The sequence below is a fragment of the Haemaphysalis longicornis genome, unplaced genomic scaffold, assembly GCF_048455015.1.
Source record: "Haemaphysalis longicornis isolate Haplotype H1 unplaced genomic scaffold, Haemaphysalis longicornis Haplotype H1 scaffold_7, whole genome shotgun sequence".
Taxonomy (NCBI): domain Eukaryota; kingdom Metazoa; phylum Arthropoda; class Arachnida; order Ixodida; family Ixodidae; genus Haemaphysalis; species Haemaphysalis longicornis.
Window position 1 is genome coordinate 194,520,591 of NW_027526422.1, and position 25,331 is coordinate 194,545,921.

A 25,331-nucleotide genomic window follows, 5' to 3' on the forward strand; every position below is an offset into this window, starting at 1 on the left:
GCGATTGTCGTAATTGGCATCATCCACATAGATCGCGTTCTGGAATATTTGGAATGGTTTCCGTATGGAGTTCGCGCTCGTATCTGTGCTCCGCACTGTACACAGGTGCGTGTTTCTCAGCAGCAGCGGGGCATAAAATGGCGTCCTGACCTCGGTTGGAATTAACAAGCGACGACGTCATGACAACTCGCGGTTTTGTCAGACGAGTGCTTGCCCAGAGGAAGACATACCGCATATTCAGTGGTAAACTGCACTCCCGCATAACTTCTCGGTGTTTTCTTCATTCTTGAGGAAAGCGTGTCCCTCGAACTTTTACTCAGTTGTACAGCGATGTAGAACCAACGGAAGTGGTTACGGCTCAAACCAGTGTCAAGTGCACTGCAGGAACTACCTCGGGCATGTCCAATACAAAAATTAGAGAGGCTGATCAGGTTCCGGGGAAAGAAGCATATCCCAAATTTATTGCGCTTAAAAAGTGGACAGGATTTGTATACGTGACAGTTTATGCATCGCGTAATTCGCGGTAATTGGAGCTATAAAAATCGCCGCTTCTTGCTCGAAGCTTGGTAGCGTGCCCCCCAAATCCCCCTTCCTCCCGCACTCGTTCGAATAGAGTGCCACACATCACGCGCACATTTCAACTCAGCCTCAGCACAGCAGTGCATCACAGGCATGCTCTTCGAGGTCGCTGGGCCAGCAGTGTTTTATTTCACTTCATTTCTACCCCTTTTTTCAATCCCAGAAATGAAAAGGCACGATCAAACGGAAAACCATCCACGCCACATATCATCGCACTAGCCGATTGTGCGCCGCATTTCAGTCAGCAAGAAATGTTTCATCTAAAAGTGACGTCGACTGAAAGCGTCGCATAATCGCTGCAGTATAGCCTTTTTGGTACCGCGAAGTAGCAGCTCGCAAACTTGCGCACGGTGTGTTCTTCCCAGTGCCTGTGGCCAGATGCACGAAGCTAGTTGGCCGAGGGCTCGGTGTCCGGCTGAGTCGCCGCGCGCAAGAAGGAGGCTCGCTCGTAGTACTTGTCGTAGATGCGCCGGATGGTGAGTATCTCGTCGACGAGCGCCTGCGTCACCATCTGCACGAAGGCCAGCAGGATGACGAAGACGAGACAGACGCCCGTGATGATGGTGACGTTCTCGCGCACGAAGCGGTGCGCTGCGTCCAGGCAGTTGCCCGTGTACACCTGGAACCAGGCGTCGTAGTCGGTCATGTTCAGCACGTTGCGGCCGCATGAGAGGCTCACCACCTGCGCCAAGGGAGTATAAGGGCCCATTTAAAAGGCATACAACGTTCTAACGGCTCTGCTAAAATCTGGAATAAACTTCAAGGAGTTTTCACATGGTCGGAGCGTGGAGCCTGGCCGTTATCATCCAGAGTGACCAGGGTTAGTATGGAACGCATGTCATCTATTTTGACAACGTCATGAAACACAGTATCAGCCCATAATCAGCGTGCCAATCTTCTTGGTGAGCTGGTAAGCCCTCCCCGCGACGCTGCAGGACATAGGCACTGGCATCTGCGTTGACCATCGCTTTCTGCCACAAAAACGCATGCTTATCTAGATAGGTGTAATACCAGTTGGACTATAGTCGAATGGCAATCGAGTGAACGCAAGTTGCCGTAACGAGCCAGCAAAGGGCATATGGTTATTTATGTAGCTGCGTGCAGCATTATAAGTGCTACAACCAGTCAACCGCGCAGCACCCGACCTTAGCGGAGCTGGAATCGTCGTCTTCGGCGATGCCTGCCTCTCCGTCTTAACCAGTGGTTTGAAAAGGAACATGCCCGGTTGTGGACCCCTTTACGCCCGAGACAACGCCGCCTGTATTAACATTGCCTGACGCGTCGCGCGCTTTTCAATGGGAATGGTAGGGACGCTTAGTTCAGGCACTGATCGGCTATGTGGCGCGTGCCGGCGGACATCTCGCCTTACGTCAATGCTCGCGAGTCGTGAACGCTGCACCCACTTCTACGACGTGTGTCTGTCAGCTTGCCTGTTGGGCTTCAAGGGCCGTTTCGCTTACATCTTAGCCGTGACGGGGCGCTAGTTCTGTGGCGCGTTCGGGATCTCGTTCAACGTGTCGCTCGCTTCATACTTGCTGCATTTTTTCAAAGATAAAGACGGAGGCGCACTGAAATAGTCTAAGAACATACTGTTTGTCGGGTAGACATATAGCTAACAGAAAAACGATATTTTCGGATGGGGCAGCCGTTATTTTACTGATATTTTTCTTTCTGGAGTATTTAGAGAAGGAAAAATTGCGTGCACTTTTTTTGTTCAGGCGCTCACTTCTACGATTACTTTCCAATAATATCACGTGCTTGTAAACTTGAGAAAATTATAGGAAACAAAAGGATAAGCAGCTGCGATCCCGCCACGCTGTCTGGGCGCTTCTGCAGTACAGTCCTGAATTTCAGAAATGCGTACCGATTCGGAGTGGGAACAGGGGGGTCAAAACAATACCTAAATGCGGAGGGAATAGAGGGGGGATGCCCCACTCAGAAAATTTCAGGGCCTGTGATCAGAGTAGATAAGCGCGGAAAGCCGGCATCAGCCTGCGGCAGCGCAAGGAATTTTGCTTCGTGACAAAGGAAGTTTTATCAGTGACAGACCAAGCCAGACAGGCATGGTGAAAAACAAGAAGGCGTAGGAGCGCCGCCTCGGGAACGCTAAACAAACTTTCCCCTATTTTGCATAGTTTCCGAGAAGCGGCGCTGGCTGGCGGACACGAAAGCACGCTGGAAGGCTACGGAGAGGGGAAGGGTAGGAGAGAGCAACAGGAGAGTGGCTCTTTGGCCATTTTTCGCTCACGCGTTAGGCACTGTTTATACAGGCGGCGTTGCCCGAGAGATTCAATGTGCCTTCTCCTTGAGAGTAATCTCGTACCCCGGTCACCATAACTTGCAAATAGTCTGTGGCGAAACGGTTCGGCGCCGCTTCTGCGCCTGCGCGCCGTGTCGATACCTCTAAACACGGGCGCCGGCGATAAGAACACTCTCGCACGAAAGAAGCAAGAAAACTGTGTTTGTGCCCCGATTCGGGGGCAGTTGTTGTGGAACCTTCAGTGCGGAAACATTAAAGTTATGTTATCTCACATCTGGTGACCCGGAAAACGAACGTACCGCACCGCCATGGCCGACGAGGAACCCTTGCTGCCCTTCAACAACAAGTACAAAAACTGCAACAACAACTGCAGGCCCAACAGCAAGTGATCCAGAACCAAGAGCAGTAGCTCCGGGAACAGCAGCAGCGCAATCAAAATGAAGCACTCTCGTCCGACGACCCTGCACCACCCCGCTCGGGCCACGCCCCCCAAAACTTCGCTCCAGCGGTCCCTGCCACCTCAGGCGCCTCCATTGCTGCGGCCGCCACCGACACGGACGTCTGTCCCGTCGCCGTGAAACTTCCACCGTTTTGTGCAGACGCGCCTAACGTGTGGTTCGCTCAAGTCGAGGCGCACTTTTCCACGGCACGCATCACCCAGGACCGGACGCGCTACGACTACGTCGTCGCCCATCTAGACTCTCGCTACGCGACTGAGGTTCGCGATATCCTTGCAAATCCCCCGGCTGATGACCGATACGTACACCTAAAGAGGGAACTGATCCGCCGGCTTTCACCCTCACAAACCGACAAGGTGCGTCGCCTACTCCAGCATGAAGAACTCGGTGACCGCAAGCCATCGCAGCTCCTGCGTTACATGCGTGACCTCTTGGGCAGCACACCGGTCGACGACTGTCTCCTCCGTATCATCTGGCTTCAGCGACTACCCTCACATGCGCAGGCCATCCTCCAGGTGCAGCCGAATCTGCCGCTGGACCAGCTCTCTCACATTGCCGACCAAGTCGTTGAGATTTCTTTGCCAGCATCGCCTCTCACCGTCAACGCCGTTGACACCCGACATTCCAGCAGCGAGCTCGCGCGCTGTATCGACGAAATCACCCGTCAGCTGGACTCAATTCAAAGGCGCCTGGATCGAAGCCCGAAGCTGTGTCCACAAAAACGCCTCCAAAGCCAAGACAACAATGCCGCTTCATCGCACAGAAATAACGGCCCCTGCTACTACCATCGCCGCTTCGGGGTCAAAGCCCGGAAATGTCAACCACCTTGTTCAGCTGGACGTCAGGGAAACTTCAAGGCCAGCCCGTAGAGACGGCCGCGAGCTGCCAACTTAGAGGTCGTCGCATATTTGTCACCGACCAAGTCACTAAGCGGCGGTTCTTCGTCGACTGCGGCTCCGACATCTGTTGCTTTTCCCGAACCTTCCTGCATGACAAGCGTCCTTGCACGTCTTTTGAGCTCAGTGCGGCGAACCATTCGAGCATCAAGACCTGCGGCTCGCTCCGCCTTAACATCAACTTCAAAATCCTGTGTCGGGATTTCCCATGGAAATTCGTCATCGCCGACGTCACAGAGCCGATCATCGGGTCCGAGTTCTTGAAGTACTACAATCTTCTACTTTACTGCCGCTATGACCGACTTATCGACGCTACAACAGGCCTCTCCACGCCGGGCCAACGTGCGACCACCCAACAGCCTAACGTCACGGCACTCGCCATTGGGAACCAGTCGCCGTACCATGCCATCCTCTCAGAATTTCCCGACCTGACTCGACCTAGCGGGCGTCCGCGAGAGGTGCGCCACTCAACCGTGCACTACATCCGCACTACTCGCGGCCCTCCGGTCTCATGCCGCGCCCGTCGCCTAGCCCCGGACCGCCTACAAATCGCACAGGCCGAATTCGAAGCCATGCTCCGCGAAGGTACTGCCCGGCGCTCCGAGGGACCTTACGCCTCACCGCTTCATCTGGTACCAAAGAAGACCAATGGCTGGCGCCCCTGCGGAGATTATCGCGCCCTCAACGCCCGCACCGTCCCCGACAGGTACCCCGTCCGTCATATACAAGACTTTACTCACCGCTTACACGGCAGCACTATCTTCTCAGTGGTGGACCTCGTAAAGGCCTACACACAAATTCCTGTCACCCCGGATGACGTCCCAAAGACCGCAATTATCACGCCCTTCGGCCTATTCGAATTCCCTTTCACGAGTTTTGGTGTCCGCAACGCGGGACAAACCTTTCAACGCTTCATCGACGACGTCGTCCGCGGCCTGGACTTCTGTTTCGTCTACCTAGACGATATCTTGATCTTCTTCCGCAATGAAACGGAACATCGCCAACACCTTCGTCAACTGTTCCAGCGTCTCGACGAACACGGCTTACTCATAAACGTTCAGAAGAGCACGCTCGGAGCCCCCGTCGTCACGTTTCTTGGCCATGAAGTCTCTTCGGAAGAACTAGACCCTTGCTTGACCGCATCCTGGCCCTTCAAAACTACGCGCTGCCTGCCACGGCGAAAGACCTCCGCCGTTTCCTGGGCATGTTCAACTTTTACAGGCGCTTCGTGCCTAAAGCGGCCACATATCAGGCCCCTCTCCATGATGCGTTGGCCGGCCAACGCGGCAACCATCCTGTCACTTGGACCCCAGCCTTAACGCAAGCGTTCGAAGACTGCAAAACTGCCCTCGGCAACGGTACGCTGCTATCCCATCCCAAGCCAGAGGCGCCCCGGGGTCTTTTCACAGATGCCTCTAGCACCGCCGTCGGAGCCTCTCTCATGCAGCGCGTGGGAAACAACTGGCGCCCCTTGGCGTTCTTCTCGAAGAAACTCTCTTCCCCGAAGCCGCCCCCGCCTTCCGGCAACATCGTCGATGCAACCTCGCCTCCTGCGGAGACGACTTGGCCAGCCTACTACAGAGAGCTTCTTGCCACCTACGAAGCAGTCCAACACTTTTGTCACATCCTCGAGGCACAGCACTGCACCCTATACACCGACCGTAAACCTATCACTTACGCCTTCTCCCAACGCCGCGAAAAGCTTCCACCCGTCCAGCAGAACCAACTCTCCTTCATCGCTCAGTTCACCACAGATATCCAACACATCAGCGGAAAGGAAAACGTGGTCGCCGACGCACTTTCCCGCGTCTCGGCTGTCGAGCTACCAACCGTTACGACCGACACCCTCGCCGAAGCTCAGAAAACGGACACCAATCTCCAGCAGCTCCTCGAGAATGGCTCCTCCCTTCAACTTCAAAAAGTTACCATCCCTGGGTCGACGGACGCTCTCTACTGTGACATATCAACAGGACGAGTGAGACCATACGTCCCTTTGCATCGCCAAAGCATCTTCAACCAGTTACACAACCTCAGTCATCCCGGCATCCGAGCTTCTACACGACTTTTGACTGACCGGTACGCGTGGCCCTCAATGCAACGGGACTGCCGCACCTGGGCACGCACGTGCATTCAATGTAAGCGCGCCAAAATCACCCGGCCCGTCACCTCGCCACTCGGAGAATTCCCCCTCCCGCCGGAACGGTTCCAGCACGTCCACATCGACATCATTGGACCCCTCCCACCAGCCTGCCGTTACCGTTATTGCCTCACCGCCATTGATCGTTACACTCGTTGGCCCGAGGTGTGGCCGCTCGAAAGGATCACCGCAGATGACGTCGCATCAGCCTTCTTCTCCGGCTGGATTTCACGCTTCGGCACTCCTCGTCGAGTCACAACCGATCAAGGAAGGCAACTCGAATCACAACTCTTCAGGCTCCTCGGGCTCTCCACCGGGTTCGAACGTTCACGGACAACTAGCTACCACCCTTGCGCCAACGGGATGATTGAACGGTTTCACCGGCAGTTCAAGGCAGCCATCATGTGTCACCCTCACTCAACCTGGCTCGGAGCTCTCCCCGCCGTCGCTCTTGGTCTGCGCGCAACTTTCAAGCCGGACATTCAAGCCACGCGCGCGGAACTTGTCTACGGGGAGCCGCTTTGCCTACCTGGAGAACTCCTCCGCTCCGACTACTGACGTAACAAGGCTCGGACCCTGCAGACTTCGTCGCTCGGCTCCGTCGCACAATGGGCGCGCTGCGCCCGTCACCAGCGGCACGCCACACCAAGCCGACCCCGTTCGTGTTAAGGACTTGGCAACATGCTCGCATGCCTTCCTCCGCGACGACACTGTACGCGCACCTTTCCAACCGCCTTACTCTGGACCATATAAAGTCATTCGTCGCGACGACAAAACATTCACCCTGCAAATCAGTGGAAAGGACGTTCGCGTTTCCATCGACCGCCTAAAGCCATCATACATCCTTTCCCAGGAGACCACCAACTCCCGCACGCCTCCCGTAATTCGCCCACAACAGCCCGCAATGCCTAGGCCCACACCCTACACCACCCGCTTTGGACGCCAGGTGCGGGTCCCCAAACCTCTTCAACCCTGACGGCTCCTATCTGCGTGGGGGGGGGGGGGGGGTGGTGTGGCGAAACGGTTCGGCGCCGCGTCGATACCTCTAAACACGGGCGCCGGCGATAAGAACACTCTCGCCCGAAAGAAGCAAGAAAACTGCGTGTGTGCCCCGATTCGGGGGCAGTTGTATAACCTTCAGTGCGGAAACATTCAAGTTCTGTTATCCCACAAGTCCATAACGTTATATGGAAATCTACTTGGGCCCTCTCGTACACACCATTGAACAAAAAACTGCCTTCCAGGGCGCAGTGCTATGTCCCGCGCAAGCACCTCTTTTAAAGGGCGATCCAGTTTTGTCTCTTTAAACAAATTACAAAAGCCTGTATGACTCGCATTTAATCATTCCAGATCGCACATGCGTCGTGCATCGAATGGGATATACCGTCAAACCCTTTTATAGCGAACGGCAATACGCGCCTCGATTAGTTCGATATATCCAATAGTTCAATATAGACGAAACCGCCTATAATGAGTCTATTGTTACGAGTTCGTAATCCGCGGGAACCAGTCCCCCCAGAAGCGAACGCAGTAAAATAGCCGGTACAATACCCAAAACAATTCATTTATTGCAAGTAATAAACGTACTTTCAGCGTTAACTGGCTACTTCGCAAAAAAGAAGTGATTTTTGTTATCACTTTCGTCTTGCGGCGTCAACTAACACAGCATTCTCTACACGAAACATTGTTTGCACTAGTTCGACCCCGCGCTCTTCAATATTGAAGAAGTATTGGCGGAGCACAATGACCGCCGAAAGTGCTTCATTAAGCGTCAGACGGCTTTCACTCGCTACATACTACCCCTCTTCGGTGCTTTTCAGCAGCACCAGCTGCCATGACATCGGTGACTGTGTCAGCGTCCGAGGGGCTGACAGTGACCAAAACGTTGTCGTCGGCACCCAGAAAATCCTCAAGGAATAGTTCTTTCGGCACAGCATCGGGAACGCTGGCGAGACCTTCCACAGTTCACCGATGCTGCCGTCTTGGCCCGGACTCGCTGACTTGGCGGGTTCCGTCGTGAGTCCCGTGCGTCGGAAGCAGTAACGGGAAGTGTTGGGCGTCGCATCGCTCTGTGCGAGGCGCAACGTCGTTGGCGGGGCTCTTGCTCCTTGGTCGCAGCCAACCCACATCTCAATCGTCGCTCCGAGACCATGCATTTTGGCAGCCCTTCTAAGCGCGCCGAGTTCGATATATCACATGTGAACTTCGTTATAAGGAATATGTTTCGCATGTATTTCCGTAAGAGAGAGGTTTTTTTCGGTATATAGCATAATTCGCTCTATCCGCGTTCGTTATCTCTGGGTTTGACTGTACGCAAACCTCTGAATCTTTAGCCACTTTTTAAAAATGTACACACTCCAGACTTTCCTATCGTGCTTGCTGAGCTCATTTGGGCTGCCCTGCCCACCTTTCGGTCCTCACGATTTACTTCGCGTAAATTCACCGGAGGTCCTACCATTTAACAAGTGCTTAACGCTTTAATATCAGGTTCTCTTGAAAATCTATGTTAACAACTCGTTTCCCTCAATAGACTTACGCAGGCGTCAAAGATGGGAATATATTCGTTCCCTGCTATGACATTAGCTGTTCTTAACACGTCCTCTCCGACTCGTCACAAGTTAGTTATATACGCATTAACAGTCTGCATGCATTGAGATGTTTATGATTGATTGATTGATTTTCGGGTTTAACGCGCCGACGCAACGGATGATATGAGGTGCGCCGTAGTGGAGGGCTCTGGATTAATGTCGACCACCTGGCGATCTTAAACGTGCCCCAAAATCTCGTACACACGGGCGTTTTTGCTTTTCGCCTCCACGAGAAAAGCGGCCGCCGCGGCCGGGAATCGAACCCGCGACCTCGTGCTCATCAGCCCAACGCCTAAAAAGAAACAAACGCGCCTGCTTGGCTACAGCATTTTAAACCACAGCTCTGTGATAGCGCTAGCTGTTGGCAATTGACATGGTGATGATGATAGCTACTGCACTCTGGGAATACCCAGAGGAACCACGGTTTCTGTATCACGCCAGAGTTGTGGTGCTGTTACTTTTAGCCAAATTCGCAATACTGATGTTCCTCACTTATATCGGGGAAAATGAATTACTTGCGTTACTTTGAATTATGCGCTACATTGAAATTCGTAGTTCTGGAATATTTTTACACTGAAAATATATGCAACCTTGTGGGGATTCCTAAAATATTCGTAAATTTGAGAAATTCGTAATCTGGGGTTCGTAGTAACGAGATTTCGTAGTAACGAGTAACAAGTAACGAGTTTATTTTAGTTGCGGTTTACGGAAACGGGGCAAAGAGATGGCAGGGAGCTCAAAGGTAGAACCTGAGTCTACGCTGCCAGATGCAGCAGCTCCTCCCCTTACCCTCTAAATCAGCCCGCGCTCATCTTGAGGTAACGGGCTGGTCAAATCTGCCTCCCATGCTTCGAAAAAGTGGAATATGTCATGTTGGAGTTGTTCTCGCCTGGCCATACCCTTGGTCATGGCTAGGTTGCGGGCAAGAGGGCGGATATTTCCCTTGTTTTAGCAGAGTTTTAAGTTGAAGTCTTATGTTGAAGACCTTAACGTACATGGATTTTTCGATAACTGTGTTGGTTTCATCAACAGAGTTTTTGATTCTTCGGCATTAGGACCTCGTTGTAGCAAGGGGAAAGAATGCGTTCCTACACACAGGATGAAGGTTCGTTCTTCACGTTTTTCGAATAGGCTAGTGGGGTAGTCGTGGTCACAAGGAGCACGGTATATGAGTATGTGTGCCTCTTGCTAATGCATCGTTCGCTATCAGACAATTGGATCCGGCTTTTCAGTTGACGTTGTTAACTCTCTGCTTTATGGATGGGAATGTCTCGCCGATGCTCTTGGTATTTCGCCTCCAGAAAACTGTACAATCTTCTTTGTGAGTCTGTAATGATGTTATGCTTTTATTTGATACTTCCACAGTTCGGATTTCCAGAAAGATCGCTCCAAATTCGCCTTCTTTGTTCATGTATACTTGAGGATAATGCAGTCACAAAGATTGCCAAAGTAGGCACCTACGACAATTGGGCCTGGTGATTTCGTACATGCAGGAGACGGTGTATACTGTGGTGTGATGATATTGAAACATTCATTGAATGAATTTGAGCCTGCTATACCGCCCATTCTTGTGTAGGGTTGTATCCATATGTTTGGTACAGGAGAGTTTGTATGCGGGGTCGGTGGATCGGTGCCATGTCTATCATGGCGTGCAGTGGTTTCCTTTCAAAGGGGTGGGCGTGCCTGTGTTTTATTATCTCTTTGGGGTGCCTCTTTCTTTTTAAAAGGCGTATGATGGCCCTGCCAGATTTTGTTTTTGCACCCGCTTTCTTGGTTCTAGGAGAGGACATTGTTTCTCCGATTTCTTGAAATGCATTGGGGGGACACAAGTTGGGGACCTATTTATTCATCATCATTATCACCAACATCCTATTGAGGGCGAAGGACTATCCTATTGACCTTCACCGGCTGTTTTTCTGCGCTTCCCGAGTCTATTCTTTGCTCTGAATACTGTTATTTTATCCCTCCATCGAGAAAATGGCCGTCCCCATCTTCCAGACCCATCTATGCATGTTCATTCTGTTAACCTGGTCGTGCACCCCTTGTAATTAGTTCGTCTCAAGGTCGATATTGCGAGGTTGAAAACTGCCTTATGTGCTGTCCTAATGATGGTGTTTCTTTCACTTTCTTTGGTGAGGGTAAACTTGTGGTACGGCAGGCTTTGCATGTTCTGGTCATGATCAGTGGTTGCATGAGTCTTATGGTTTCTTTTCTCTTGTTTTGCTCTTTCTTGGTTTGCCGTGTTTCTTTTGGGCTATAATTGGTTAAAGTTGTTCTGTTTTTAGTGATTGTGCATTGGAAACTACCCGCTAATCTAGAAACCCGCAGAGCATTCTTACGTGGCTGTTCGCTGGGGGGATATTGGTACCTATTTTAGGGCGCTTTTTAACTTGACCGTGAGGTGCCATCCGTCGTTTACCAAACCTAGTTTTCAGCGGAGACATAACCGTGGGATTATTGAAAACTATTTTCAAAACTTCTGCAATTAGACGCTATATATTGATCTTATTTTGATCTTTAGGACGCTGTATGTTCCGATCTTTAGGAGAGTGGATTGTGGACTTTCAGTTGACACAGTTATAGTAGAGAAAGCTTCGCTTTTTGACGATGTGCCTCCTTAGAACGTGTTAGATCTAAGTTAAAGCAACTGAAGACCACCAGCTCCGCTATTTCCGTAGTCGTGGCATCTAAATTGCGAAGGTGGCTGGATTTAGTTTTATTTTTTAGCGAGAGCTACAATGGCGTATTCTCACCGTTTGAGTGTAGCAGGTGGCCGCACCGCGATCTGAGAGGTTGCCTGGCAACAACCACACCTGGCAGCGCCTCTCGCCGAGCCATATGGCATGGCTTCAGAGGAGGAGCCGGTGAAACCGAGTTGCAAGAAGAGAGTAGGAGCCGGCGTTGCACGTTATTTATAGGAGGGCGGCTCGGTGGGAATCATCCTTAGATATGGAAAGTGAGTCGGTGGGAGTGAAAGAAGCCAGGCTTCGTCATGGGAACGAAACTAAGAGGACGCAGAGAACCAAGGAGACGGAGGAAGAATGAGGCGCACGTCAGGAGAAGCGTCGTAACTACAAAGCGGCCAGGCGAGCGGATTAGGATGAGGATGGTTCGTTGTCTATATCGGCATTTCGTGCCATGGCCGCGGATCAACAACGCAAGAAAACAAGAAGGAGGCAACGAGCCGCAGGGACAGAATAAGAACGTGCTCAGCGTCGGATGCTCGATGCGCTTTCCGTGGACGTCCTCAGTGTCGCTGCGGGGGCCGCCTGCGCGCGCGTTTAACCGGAGGGACGGTTGTAAAAGAAGTGGCCCGACGCGCTCCTGATAACGGGGAGCAAGGGGCTGTCAACCGTGCTTGGACGGCGGCCGATTGGGGCGGTGGTTGGGTCTTTGTTGGCACGCGCGCACACTAAGGAGGTGCGAAGATGTTTCATTGGGAATGCGACGCCGCGGGGTCCGCGCGACCCATATTGGTTCTGCCGAGGATCGCCTGTCAATGGCGGGGAGCCTCGCGGGCGCGCTGCGTTCGTTAAGATAAACGGATACGGGTCACACCGCGTTTGTGTTGTCAGTCCAACTTTGGAGAAGGCGTTATACGCGTAAAGTGCAGGCGTGGGAACGGGCAACGCAAGCCGCGCGTGTAAAAGCTTGCCCCGGGCGCTTGCACGTGTTTCCCCGGGTGTCTGAGTATTTGCCGTATTTGCTTGGTTTACTTTTGATCTCTTCCTTGTTTTTCTGGTTGGAAAGAGTGACCAGCGTTTGAGAGTTACGGAGGGGCGTTTCCCACCGTGGTTTAGGCCCGGATTTACTAATCCATCCTATGTGGTGCCCAGGAGATACCGAGTGGCCTGTGTATCGGGGGTGGGGCCTAAGTAACCCATTAAAACCACGAGACACGAGGTCTCGGGGTCGAATCCTCAAGGTTTTAATGTGCTATCCACGGCCGGCGTATTGCCGGGCTAGCCAGGTGAGGCTAGGGAGGATCTCACCACTTGGGTAGTCTTAGGTCAGGGTCCGTTGCTGACGGGGGTGCCGCGTGCAGAAAGTTGTAGCTGACTTAAGACTCTCATTTTATTTCTTACTCTGTCAACTTCAGTATGTAAATATCCTGTATATGTCTCTCCGTGTAAATATACAGTTTTTTAAAAACCCTCCATCAACCATCGTCGTCGTGTCATCAGTGCCGCAACCATCAGGCACCGACACCGAAAAAAAAATAAAAAAATCATCATCTTCAAGGAACAACATCGAACCTGACATTTACTATCAAGATCTGAACCAGGGATGGTAACACAATGCCGACGGGCAGCAAGATCCGAGTCCTGGGGATTACGATGGAAGTACTTGGCAGGAATGGAGAAACCGTCACCCGAATCACGGAAAAGGCGGCGAACACGATAAGATTATTCAAGCGCGTTACCAACAAGAAGGGAGGCATGAAGGAGGATAACCTCACCAGACTCATACACTCCTTCACACTCTGCCACATAGCGTATGTGGCAGCCTTCCACAAGTGGATAAAAAGAGACAAGAACAAGCTAGACATCCTAATCAGGAGGGCCTACAAGACAGCCCTCCGACTACCCGAAACTACCAACATGAAGCGTCTCCTCCAGCTGGGTATGCACAGCACGCTCGAAGAGATCGCCGAAGCGCAAGGAACCACTCAGTTGGAATATCTGTCGTGGACCAAAGGCGGCAGAAAGATCCTGTGCAAACGAGGCATCGGCTATCACGAACAGCAGGGACCAAAATGCCCCGTCCCCGACCACATACGGCGGAACGTGCGAGTCTACCCCTCACCGGGGAACATGCACCAGCAATTCAACGAAGGCATAAGACGCGCTAGAGCCAAGGCACTAACGAACCTGCACGCGGAAGACCACGGAGCCAGATACGTAGACGCAGCCGAATAGGCCTGCCGCAACGGCTTCACGATCGCGGTGGTTGACTGCGAAGGCAACATGCGGGCGTCCGCCAGCACTTCCAGCAAGGAAGTCGAGGAAGCAGAAGAGATAGCCATCACCTTGGCCATCGTATACCGGGGTTGCCACACGATCCTCAGCGATTACAGACAGGAGGTGAGGAACTTCGCCAAAGGAAGAATTCACGCCACCGCGGCAGGCATCCTGTTCCGATAGGCAGACCGCAACAAAAGGATTCGTATCAAGTGGTTCCCGGCGCACGCATGTGCAGCGTCCGAGAAGAATGCGAACCGCAGCGGAACGGCACACGCGCGAGCACGAGGAATAACCGACCACACCGAAGGCGATGGCCACCCGGTGTGGTTCAGCGTCAAAGACAGGATGACCAGCTATAACGAGTTGACCAATGCCTTTCGGGTGGGCCGTAGACTTTTTCCACCGCCATGCAAAGGGCTGAGCAGGTCACAGGCCATCCTGTTCAGGCAATTGCAAGCAAGAATGCTTCCGAGCCCAGCGCTACTGCACAAAATGTATCCAGAATGACACCCCGACGACAAGTGCAGGGCGTGCCGCCGGAAGACGGAAACATTCGAGAACATGCGATGGGACTGCTCAAAACATCCAACCGAAGTTAGCTAAGGATTAGGCGCTGTCTAGGCAGAGACCTCGCGAGCCGGCAACGGCGAGGATCCTCGCAGAGCACCCGCCAAGAAGACGGCGTAGGCGATGTCCTAAGCGCGCTTCAGCGCTTTACTGCAGGCTTAATAAATGTTTCTCCAATCCAATGTCTCCTATCTGCGTGGGTGGTGTATACTATACATATAATTGTCTTCGGTAATGCATTTTTACCTGGTTGGTAGTTTTCGTATGTGTTGCTTTTTTATATTTCCCAGTCTGCTGATGTACACAGCAGGGCGAAGGTTGCCCGAAGAGTTCTAGTTGCTCCCGTTTCTCGTCATCCGTATCCATCCCTCGCCTAAAAACGTTTCAACTCCACCCTGTAGTCTTCACGGCCATTTTAAGGGTAGAGCACTTCAGGGCCCGCCTTGTCGCCGTATCTCGTTCACTGTCACGCTGTCTAGCCACCACCTCAATCTGGTGGAGTAGCGACGTAGCAGACCCAAAGAGAGCCCCACAACGAAGCGGCGGAAAGGACCCGAACAGAGGCTTCGAAAAACAAGCGGCTTATACAGCCATAACCGCTCCAAACTCCTGAAGCGCAGGCGCTTGTCATACATCTCCCGGTCGTTCAGCACAAAGAAAATTGCAGGTACATTTGAGGCAAAACCTGTGTATATAACCTGCAGCCCCCGCATTCATTTAGTTAGAACCCCCGTTGTGTTATTGTTACTACAGTGAAGTAGAATTCTGGTTCACTATAGATTTTGCGACAGAAAGCGAAAGAAGTGGCCACAAAAATGACGCGTTCCAAACTGCGCAGTAACCGATTGACCCGTGCGAGATCACGCTCGCAATGTCCCAGTGAGGGGGCGCCCGAGCACTGCGAAGGTGGGAAATTTGAATTGCATTGGACAAGCCTCAGTTCAATTCATCAAAGGAGGATTGAGGCGGGGAGGCGAAAAGCGTGATGGGTGGTATAGCCGTGAGAGGGTAGCGGCGCCAGAGCCCATTATGCCGAATCACTGCTCTGCAGTTTCGACAGCTTTCACGTTGAGTGGAACGGCTGTAATTTTATTAGTCCAGCCTAGCTCATTCTGTTACTAGAGTATTGCTGTAGGTGCGTATACTTCCTCATCCACTACGCTCGCTTTTTGTTCTCGAGTTATGTACGTATATTTGCGTTTCTGCTGTTGCCCAAGCAGATCAACGTTTTCTTTCAGGGAACTTTATGAGGCCTCTTGTTCCTGCCACAGTAGTTAGCATCCCATTATCGTTTTGGTGGAGTGTCTAGACTTTAGATGACAGCGTCGTCTATTTTCGAGGGTGCTTCAGTGTCTAAGCCTTTGCTTTTGTGTTCCGACTGTGTTCAGATGTAGACGAAAACCAAAAGAAAAAAACGTCCTCTGTCCAGATTTCGGCTCAGATCAGATGTTCACACGGGCTCTTAAACAATAGGTCGATTTCTCTTGCGCCCTGTCTTATTTCCGCGTATTAGCTGCGGTGTGTGGACCTCTGCGTGACCGGAGAAATTTACTGTTTGTGACTTGAAGGCGCTTTTCGAACGTGCACCGTCTCAAACTCTGCTACTGGTTTCCTTCCCGCTTGCAAGAGCGCATAAATAAGAAGTAAACTTTAACAGGACGCCATTCAGACAAGGAAGCACGGTGGACACGTGAACTCAGACAACCCGCCCGACGTAGTGATATCTTGTTTGCATCTCGTGACTGTCTGACGAGAAACATGATTAATGCTCACCTGGTCGGTGCTGTTCCGCTTACAGCAAGAGAATGGCACCGAACAACGCTCACTGCTCGGGTTCGTGCGGGAACAATTGAAGTACATGTTGGCGTTCCAGTCGCGGAAGCTGAGCCTGGAAATGCCACAGCATCGCATTCCCACCTGCATGGTTTTGAAAAGCGAGGCCATGATTGCACGGGAGTCTCGGGGTAACTTTGGTTCACACCGACTTTTTCACCATGCTGTTATTTAGGGACCACAAATTTTAGGTCGGCACACTTATTTTTTAATCATAAAACGCTGGTGATAACGAAAACGTCAACGCGAATAAAAATGTTTACCTATTAAATTGCATCATCCAGTGCTTTGTACGCAGTGACTTTGCCAAGAATTGGTGGCTGTACACTTAAATAAATCCATTTCCAGTTCGGTCCATATTGCTTGCGATACGTTTTTACAATCGTAAAAATATAACGAAGCTGATTACCTCGTCTTGAAATACACTAAGTTCCCTTTAGCTGCGAACACTTGAAAAGAAGGCTTACGAATCTTATTAACATATTCGCATCTATCGCGGTGGAAAATAATCAATATTAGTCGCTACTTCCTTCATATGATTTAACAGTTAAGCAGCAAATAAACATTTATTGTGCTTTAAAGCAACGGAAGTTTGCTTTACACCGCTAAATTGACGTAAATGTACGATGGCGATGATGATTACCTCTTAGTAACTCGATTCATTAGCCGGTTTGCAATGTACTACGCTTAAAATAGTTTGCTTTTTACACAGGAATTTCCCTTAGAAGTAATTTACCTCCTCCTTAGTAGTGTGGTGGCTCATTAAAAAGCGGTCATTACATGCTTGGCCCAGCGCTCATAAAATAATAGGATGCCTGGGCATACCCAATCCATTTGCTCTACCCGATATTTGTTGTCAAGTTTCAACTGGGAGACGGGCAGCCTAATAGAACTGCGAATGTACAAGTGAGGAAACAATCTCGACGAGTCCTCGTCATTTCTCGTACATTTTGACAGCGCACAGACAGCCACAAGTGATGGGCGCTTACGTAGCAGCCCTGTTACGCAGATGTATCAATGTCTTTGTACTTTTGCTGTTTTAACAAATGCAAACGAATATGGACAGTCGAGTTGCTGACATAACCAGAGGAAATCGATTAGCGAACTCCGTGGAGGCCTGTGAGGCAGCCATCGTACGAACCCAGAAAGAAGAAAGACAGCAATATTGGTCTAACAAGTTCTAGGATGGATAAAGATTCTAGTATACAGATATTCGTCATTATACAACTTATTCATTTTTGCATTAACCTTGACGTATTGGGTATCCGCCATGTCTACTGTTACCTGAAGCAAAGGTGCACGCTGCGCTAATTGGCCCTTTTAGGCCCTGTGCCTCCTTCAGAATTTAGGCATCGGTATTGAGGCATCAGCTATATTCGCTTCTTGCTGAAACGCAAGGAGTTGTGAAAATTTCTGCTTATTGTAGAAGACTCTACTAAAAGCTTGCTCACGTGCATTCTGCTTGAGCTGCAATAAATATTCCTGCTGTTTGACCCACATGAAACCTAAAAATAGTTTCTGCTATGGAGCGCAGGGGAAACATTGCATTGCTTACGTCGTATACACCGTGAAGAACCGACGAAGTCCTCAACGACCATGACTCATCTCTTTGTTTTGTGATAAATTCCTCTTTCATGACAGCCTCTGATTCAAGACTGAAGCAAGTAGGACAACTAACTAGCTGTTCTGTCAGTCATGCGCTGAAGAATAGGCTGCAGGAGAGTTTGTGGCACGGAACGCGGTGTCGATGCTGGCGTACTGTTGACGTATATTCCCCTGAAAAACAAGAGCTGCATTTTGGGCGTAATGCGATTATTTCACAGTCAAAAATGAAATGCTGAAAATTAGATGGCGGCGTCGTGACGAACAAGGGGCGTGTACCATTTTATATTTCAAAGTTCCCCCAAGAGGCATCCTCCGTAACCAAGATCAGAGTATACGCCTCGAGTGCGGCCTGTAGGGGCTATAATCCCTAAAATTACTAAGGTAGCGCCAACTGCTCCCTCCTTCTCCGCTGCCCTCTTTTTTTTTCTCTCCCCTCACCCGCGGCGCCGCGGTCCCTTTAACTCCGCGGCGGGGCCGCCATTTTTGTTGGCTTCCCAAGAGCAGACGCCCTTGCAACGCTTCGGGCCGCTCGCTGCATTTTTTCGTGCAGTTTGCTCTTGTTTTCGCGCCGCAATCGCTCTTTGGTAGCATAAATAGTATTTCTAGAGCCCCGTTTTACCAACACGCATTAATTGAGGCTATTTTGTTGTATATTTTTGTCTAGAAGGGGATATTTGCGGGGTGGATGCCGCGGGCACATACGGACAGCGCGGTGTTTGTTTTCGTGTGCGGCATGCTCAGGATAGTTCGTGAACGCGAAAGGATCGAACGTGGACGTTTCAAACTGCTCTGTTACAGTAATTCCGTTCTTGCATTTGCGTGATTATGTTGTGGTCGTGCACGCGCTGCACAGAGGGCTTGCGCATGGTTCGCGGTGACCTTGGTTCGCGGCAGTTCGAGCGCAGCGGTGGCTTTTTTCGTTCGCATTTTTTGCGTTAGTTGTAGATCATTAGGCAGCGCTCAGTATGCGCCCCGCATTAGCTACTGACATTCATGACACCTTTATTTCGTGCACTTTCCGGTGCTTTGACGCTGTTGCAAAATATATGTCACCTTCACGTCGTTATAGGCTGCTGTCAGGGTCACAGTTCTCGCGTCTCCTCGTTGGCCTCGCCCATGACGGCTGTACTTTTGGCAGTGCGTCCGTGGCATAGGAATGTTCGTGCGATTGGCGTTCACAATTACTTCGAATAAGGCCCTGTCGGGCATATCTGGAAAAGGCTGGCGCAACGAAGGCGCAGTTAGAGAATGCGCTCAGTTTACGATTAGCTGTAGTGCCCAGTTCTATAATAACTACCGTATTCCAAGGCCAGAAGCGCGCTAACAAGCGCAATTGTGAATCCTTTTAATGCTGTACAGCTAACATTGATTTATGTGTGGGCTTTGATGAATTACAGCTTGCTACAGCCGAGCTGGCCGTGACTGCACTGACCTTATTCGAGCAGCCGAAGGCACAACAACTCGGCATCGCGAAGCTACATAAAGTGACGCCGACGCAACACTTGTTTGAAACGAGCAGCTGACTCGTCGGTTGCTATCGGTTATATGCTGGCGGCTTCGATAAGGCCTGCTCCGAGGCAGCTGAGCCTAAAATGGCGAATTTAAATGGACAGTGGCGGCGAAGAGAAGAAAAAACAAACAACGCGGGGACGACGTGCTACGTCACTGGCCGTTGGCCAATGGCGCGCAGCCCTCGCCGGCGAAAAAGAAAATGGCAAAAAACGAAGGAGGAAAGGAGCGCGGTCGAGGGCGAAAGGCGGCGACATCTAAAGGTGGCGCTGCCTTAGTAATTTCAGGGACCTTCGTAGGGGCGCCACTGAAATCCCTCTAGCGGCCTGTTTTGAAAGCAGCCGCGGAAGTGCCGCGTCCCGCTCCCCACTGTCGCCTCTGCTTTTGCGACACGTTCACGACCGAGATTTACCGTTTGCGGGCATTTGAAATCCATGTTTATGTGGAGAAGTCACTCTGTTCGCAAATGGGGTGTGTTTACGAGAGTGTAAATGTTTGTGGCGCGGTCTTAGAGTGGTATATTCGGTCTGTATAAGCGCCAGGTGTGTCACAGGCAGCGTCGCGGAACCGGCGCTTGATGGAGCCGATTGTAGTTACACTGCCGGGCCCTGAATTTACTAGCAATGTCTCGATCCGTAACCTCCGGTTCCCGAGATGTCCATGCTACAGCTATACACTACGCTGTAAATCAGTTTTGTGCGCTTTCATAATCAGCGGAGCACTCATACCTGACAGCACGCCAGTTACGTTTGCCAATATTATACCTCAGATATTGATCACCACCATTTACAAGCCAGTCTGCGTTAATTTCGGGAATATTCAACAAACGTGCGATGACCAATGCATAATTATACTCGGGGATCAGCACACGACAGCGTCGACACGTCTTGAGGTGAGCGCTCGCAAACATTCATCTGCTACGAGCAAACATTCATCTACCCGCAAACATTCGTCTGTTACGAGCAGCGCGGAGACGGGCTTAGAATATAATCCGCCTCCGCGAATAAATTGTTCTTCGCAATATCGTCATATGGCACAGGGAGCCTGCAGAATAAAGCAGAAACTGAAATCAGAGGGCCTTATCACATGCCACACTCTTCCAACAACACCTTTCATCGCTTGTTGAACTGTATACCCTGTATACTTCCAAAAATGCTTTCGCCGTACGATCAGCTGTTCGTTGAAGTCGAAAAACAAAAGGAAAGTGAACGTGAGATTTGTGTGTGTGACTACTAAAATGTTCATTGATTGATTCCGCTCCGCATTTCTACACAGCGTCCCCCTCCCCCCCCCCCCACCCCCCCACACACACCGATGTCTCGCGAAATAGCAGTGCATTTCGCGTATAGTGGGTCTGGTGAACCCTACCTGGCTGAAGTTTGGACGAACGTCTTTAGCCTGTCAGAAGCTGCACTGTTTTTTTTTTCATTTCCGTTAGAGCTATTATGTAAATTCTTCCCCACTCGCACAGCATTTATATTTCCGTGGTTTCATTAAGTTGCCTTGGTTCTTGCTATAAGGCATGTGTGGGCAAATATTTAACGACGCACAGACTTGGAATATACTTAACATTTTCGCATGGTTTATACTCTTATAAAAGGCATAAGTTATTGTCCGAAATTGGGTAATCACGTACCCGAAAGATATTTTTCTGCGACGTATATATTCGAAACGAAGCCGCATTCGTTGTCCACGCTGCAAAATGAAGCCAACTTCTCACTGTGCCAGTATCAGGTCTAAACGAGTGGACAGTATAATTGATTTGTGCTTGACCTATTTGGAGGTGACAGTGGTGATATGCTGCTACCATCGCCGGCGCCCGGAAGAGCGGCGACGAAGCGCGTAGAACCGCGTCCCCGGGTAGCTCTTGCAGGCGATCGCGTACTCTGCGAAGACGCAGCTGCTTTTTAAGTGACCTAGATATACTCTTTGCTTTAGACATCACCATAACAAGTTTTTTAGGGTGCGGAAAGGCGAAAAGAAGCAAAACCGAACCACAACACTCCACGAGCCCCTATCAGCCACGCAGCGCAAATCCCGTCAACGTCGCGGAGAAGCGGCGGCAGGCGGCGCAGCGATCGCGAAGCTGGAAGTGTATATGGCCAACCTGGATGCTATCCATGAGACTCTGGAAGTCCGACGAGTCACGGTAGTGGACGATGACATCGATGGAGAAGGTCTCGGCGAGGAGCTTCTTGATCTGCGACGGCAGGAAGAATACGACGAGGCCCGCGATCAGGTTGAGCAGCAGCAGGGCAGTGATGAAGGACGAGTACACGTTCAGCAGGCACGTGTTCTCGCGCAGCGCCCCCACGCAGCCGCAGAAGGTCAGCGACATGGTGACCAGCCCGAACAGCATCACTGTCAGCTCCATCTTGATAAGGAATGTACTGGCGGAAGAAAGAAACGGGAATGGTGTAATACTCGTCACAGCTTTAATCGCGTCAATATATGCCTCGAGCGCGGCCTGTAGGGGCGCCACTGAAATCCCCCTAGCGGCCCGTTTCGAAAGCAGGCGCGGGAGTCCCCGGCCCGCTCCCCCCTGTCGCCGTTGCATTTGGGGCTCGTTCAAGACAGCGATTTACCATTTGTTCGCGTTCGAAATACCGAATAACGTGGAGCAGGCACTCTGTTTGCAAGCGTTGTGTGTTCACGAGAGTATAAAGGTTTATGGCGGGATCTTAGTGAGATCTATATCAGCGCCAGGCGTGTGTCACAGGCCGGCGTCCCGAAGCCAGCATTTGCATGCAGCTGATTGCAATTTCGCTACCCTAAAATTTAGTGGCAGTGTCTCCGTAAGCAGTGTTTCCTCCGATGGTCATGTTGCGGCCATATACACTATGATTTAAATCGACTTTGTGCACTTAAAATATCCAGCGGAGCATTCATACCTGACAGCACGCAAGTTACGCCTGCCAATATCACTTATCAGATATTGATCAATAGCATGAACAAGCCAATGCGGCATAAATTTCACAAACGTTGTACCAAAGAAGTACGATGGATAATGCAAAATTACACTCCGGAGTCAGCACATGACGACAAATTTAATGCTGGGTCGTCTTGTCCCGACATGAGCGCTCGCAAAGATTCATCTGTTACATTTATCTTTCACTAGAAGCGCGAAGATGGGCTTATAGAGTAATCCGCGTCCGTGAACAAACTCTTCTTCGAAACATCGTCATATGACGCAGGGAGACTACAGAAGCTAGCATAAACCGAAATCAGAGACCCTTATCAGATACGACACTTTTCCAAAGACCCCGTGGGTACGAGATTTCGGCGCACTTTAAGGATCTCCAGGTGGTCAAAATTAATCCGGAGTCCTCCACTAAGGCGTGCCTCATCGCCTCCGTTGCGTCGGCGCGATAAACCCTGCAATCAATCAATCAACTCTTCCAACGACACCTCGTATCGCTTGTGAACTGCCTACCCTGTATTCTTATAAAAATGCGTCCGCCGAGTGATCAGCCGTTCGTTGAAGGCGAAAAACAAACGAAAACTCCCACCTCCCCTCGCGGGAACCCCTGTGTAGATGCGACGCATAGGCGGAGCGGCGAAGGGACCGCGTTTTATAGCGCGCATAACGTTGAGTGGACTGCGTAAGCCGGTCCCAGTCGATGACGACGTTGGCGTACTTGTAAAGCGGCGTGGACTCTAGGTTTTTGAGCCAAGCGTGGATGTTGCTTCGCCAGAGAACGGCACACCGGTTATATGCGCAGCACGCCCGAAGGAGAAGAAACCGCGGATCAGAGAGTACTGCACATGCGCCGGCCCCAGCGCGTCTGCCGCGGCTATGACGCAATGTGCCGCGGTTGTGACGCAACGCGCCGCGGCTATGACGCAACACAATCCAACACAATCCACTTAAATCCAATCCAATCAAAATCCAATCCAAGCCAAGCCAAGCCAAGTCAAGCCAGTCCAATCCAATCCAATCCACTCCAATCCAATGCCCCTCGCGAGAGAGTGTTCGCTATCGGAGAGGAGAGGGGGTGAGCGGCGGAGAGCGCAGCTGGCGCGGCGAGGAGAATGGGGGAGGGTTGGACAACGCCGACGACGACGACGACGCCGGAGGGACAAGGCGAGTGAATCAGATGCTCTGCATCTAAAAAGTGAACACGCAGCTTGTGTGTGTGATTACTAAAACGTTCATTCGTTGATTTCGCTCCGCACTTGTAAACAATGATAGTTGAGCGTTCTCCTCGTCACCCCACCCCCCATCTCTAGCGAAATATCAGTGCATTTCGCATCTAGTTGGTCTGGTGAATACAACCTTGCTCAAACAAACGTCTTTAGAATTTCAGAAGCTGCACTCACATTTTCGCGTGGCTTATATTCCCATAAAAGGCACAAGTTTTTGAACAGCTATTGGGTTATCACATCCCCGAAACATATTTTTCTACGACGTACATATTCGAAGCAAAGCCGCATTTGTTGTCTGCGCTGCAAAACGAACCAACCTCTTACAGTGCCAATATCAGGTCTAAACGAGGCGACAATAAATATAATTCGCTTGTGCTGACGTGTTCGAAGGTAACAGCGGTGATATGCTGCTGCCGTCGCCGACGCCCGCAAGAGAGGCCAAGAAGTGTGCAGAACCGCCTCCCCGGGTAGCTCTTGTTGGCGTTAGAGCGCTCTACCAAGTGCCCTAAACGTGCAGTTAGCTTACAGACGTCACCATAACAAGTTGTTTAGTGCGCAGAAAGGCAAAGAGAAGCAAAAGAGAACCAAAACACTGCATGGCCACCTATCAGTCACGCAGCGCTGATCCCGCAAACGCCGATGAGAAGCGGTGGCAGGCGGCGCAGCGATGGCGAATCTCGAGGCGTACACATAAACAATATCTATGAGATGTGCCCAGCCTTGAGGAACAGGAATAAACAAAACTACGCGCATCAGCCCTTAAATGCGATATAGTTAGCCGGTCCTATCTCAACATTCACAAAATGAACCGGTAGGGGATGTCCTGAATTCAATCAATATGAGTGGACTGGTCCATGGTTGTGCCAGGCATACGCTCGGGGTTTGTGGGGGAAAAGTCAGAGTAACCTTACACACAATTTTAAAAGATTATTACTGAAAAATACTGCTTAGTCTGCTATACCCCCCTGGGCCAAAAATCAGAACTGCTGCCGCTTCTGATTCATGTTCCCATTTTCCAGCGCAATGAAAACGTCTGCAATATTTTAGGCAAAAAACTGCCGCAGCTTGCATTAGTGGTGAAAGCTGCGCCTTGCACTACTCGTCAGTAAGTTCATTAAAAAGCGCTACCACCGACGTCAGCCACAACGCCAAAACGATACGAAAACTCAACTTTAGTGTTGGTTGTTAGATTGTGGGGTTAACGCACCGACGCTTCACAGGAAATGAGGCGCGCCGCAGTGGAGGGAGCAGATTAATTTTGACCAGCTGGAGACCTTTAACGTGAAACAAAATCTTGAACACACGGGCGTTTTAGCTTTCGCCTCCATCAAAAAAGCGGCCGCCGCAGCCGGCAATTCAACCCGCGCCCTCGTGCTCAGCCGCACAACGCCTGCGCTTGCGCTTGTGCCTGTCTTCTGTGTCCATGCATTTAGTGCGCTAAGATGAGCCCTATGAAATGCAGCTAGCCCCATCGCTTGCTCTTCTTTGTGTCCGCCAAGGATCACCTACAACAGCTTCGCCATTCGAGTCTTGCGCGTGAGTGCAGCTTCCGTGAATTTTTTTTTTGTTAACGCCAATGGACCAAGCTCCAGTTTAAACAGCTCTGTTTTTGAAAATGGGTCAGGCTTAACACGCGAAAACCTAGTTATCATGAGCGAAAGGTCTCTTTGGCAGGGATTATATACACAGAGTTTGATGCATATTAGGCTTGTAAATGTGACTGCGTTCTCTGCACACGGTGGTGTCTGCGAAGCGGGCGCAGAGACGACGACGCCGAGGGACAAAGCAC

General features: G+C 50.9%; 1 protein-coding gene across 1 annotated transcript in view; it reads right to left on the reverse strand.

The window, feature by feature from the left end:
• Positions 1-237: 237 nt before the first annotated feature.
• Positions 238-25,331, reverse strand: part of LOC144146735 (tetraspanin-33-like) — a 36,715-nt gene continuing 11,621 nt past the window's right edge. Inside the window, exons 3-6 of the mRNA XM_077678663.1 lie at positions 21,504-21,786; positions 16,223-16,366; positions 1,004-1,261; positions 238-285 (exon numbers count right to left, since the gene is read on the reverse strand). Of these exons, the coding sequence (XP_077534789.1) occupies positions 238-285; positions 1,004-1,261; positions 16,223-16,366; positions 21,504-21,786 (733 nt within the window). The remainder of the gene's footprint in view (positions 286-1,003; positions 1,262-16,222; positions 16,367-21,503; positions 21,787-25,331) is intronic.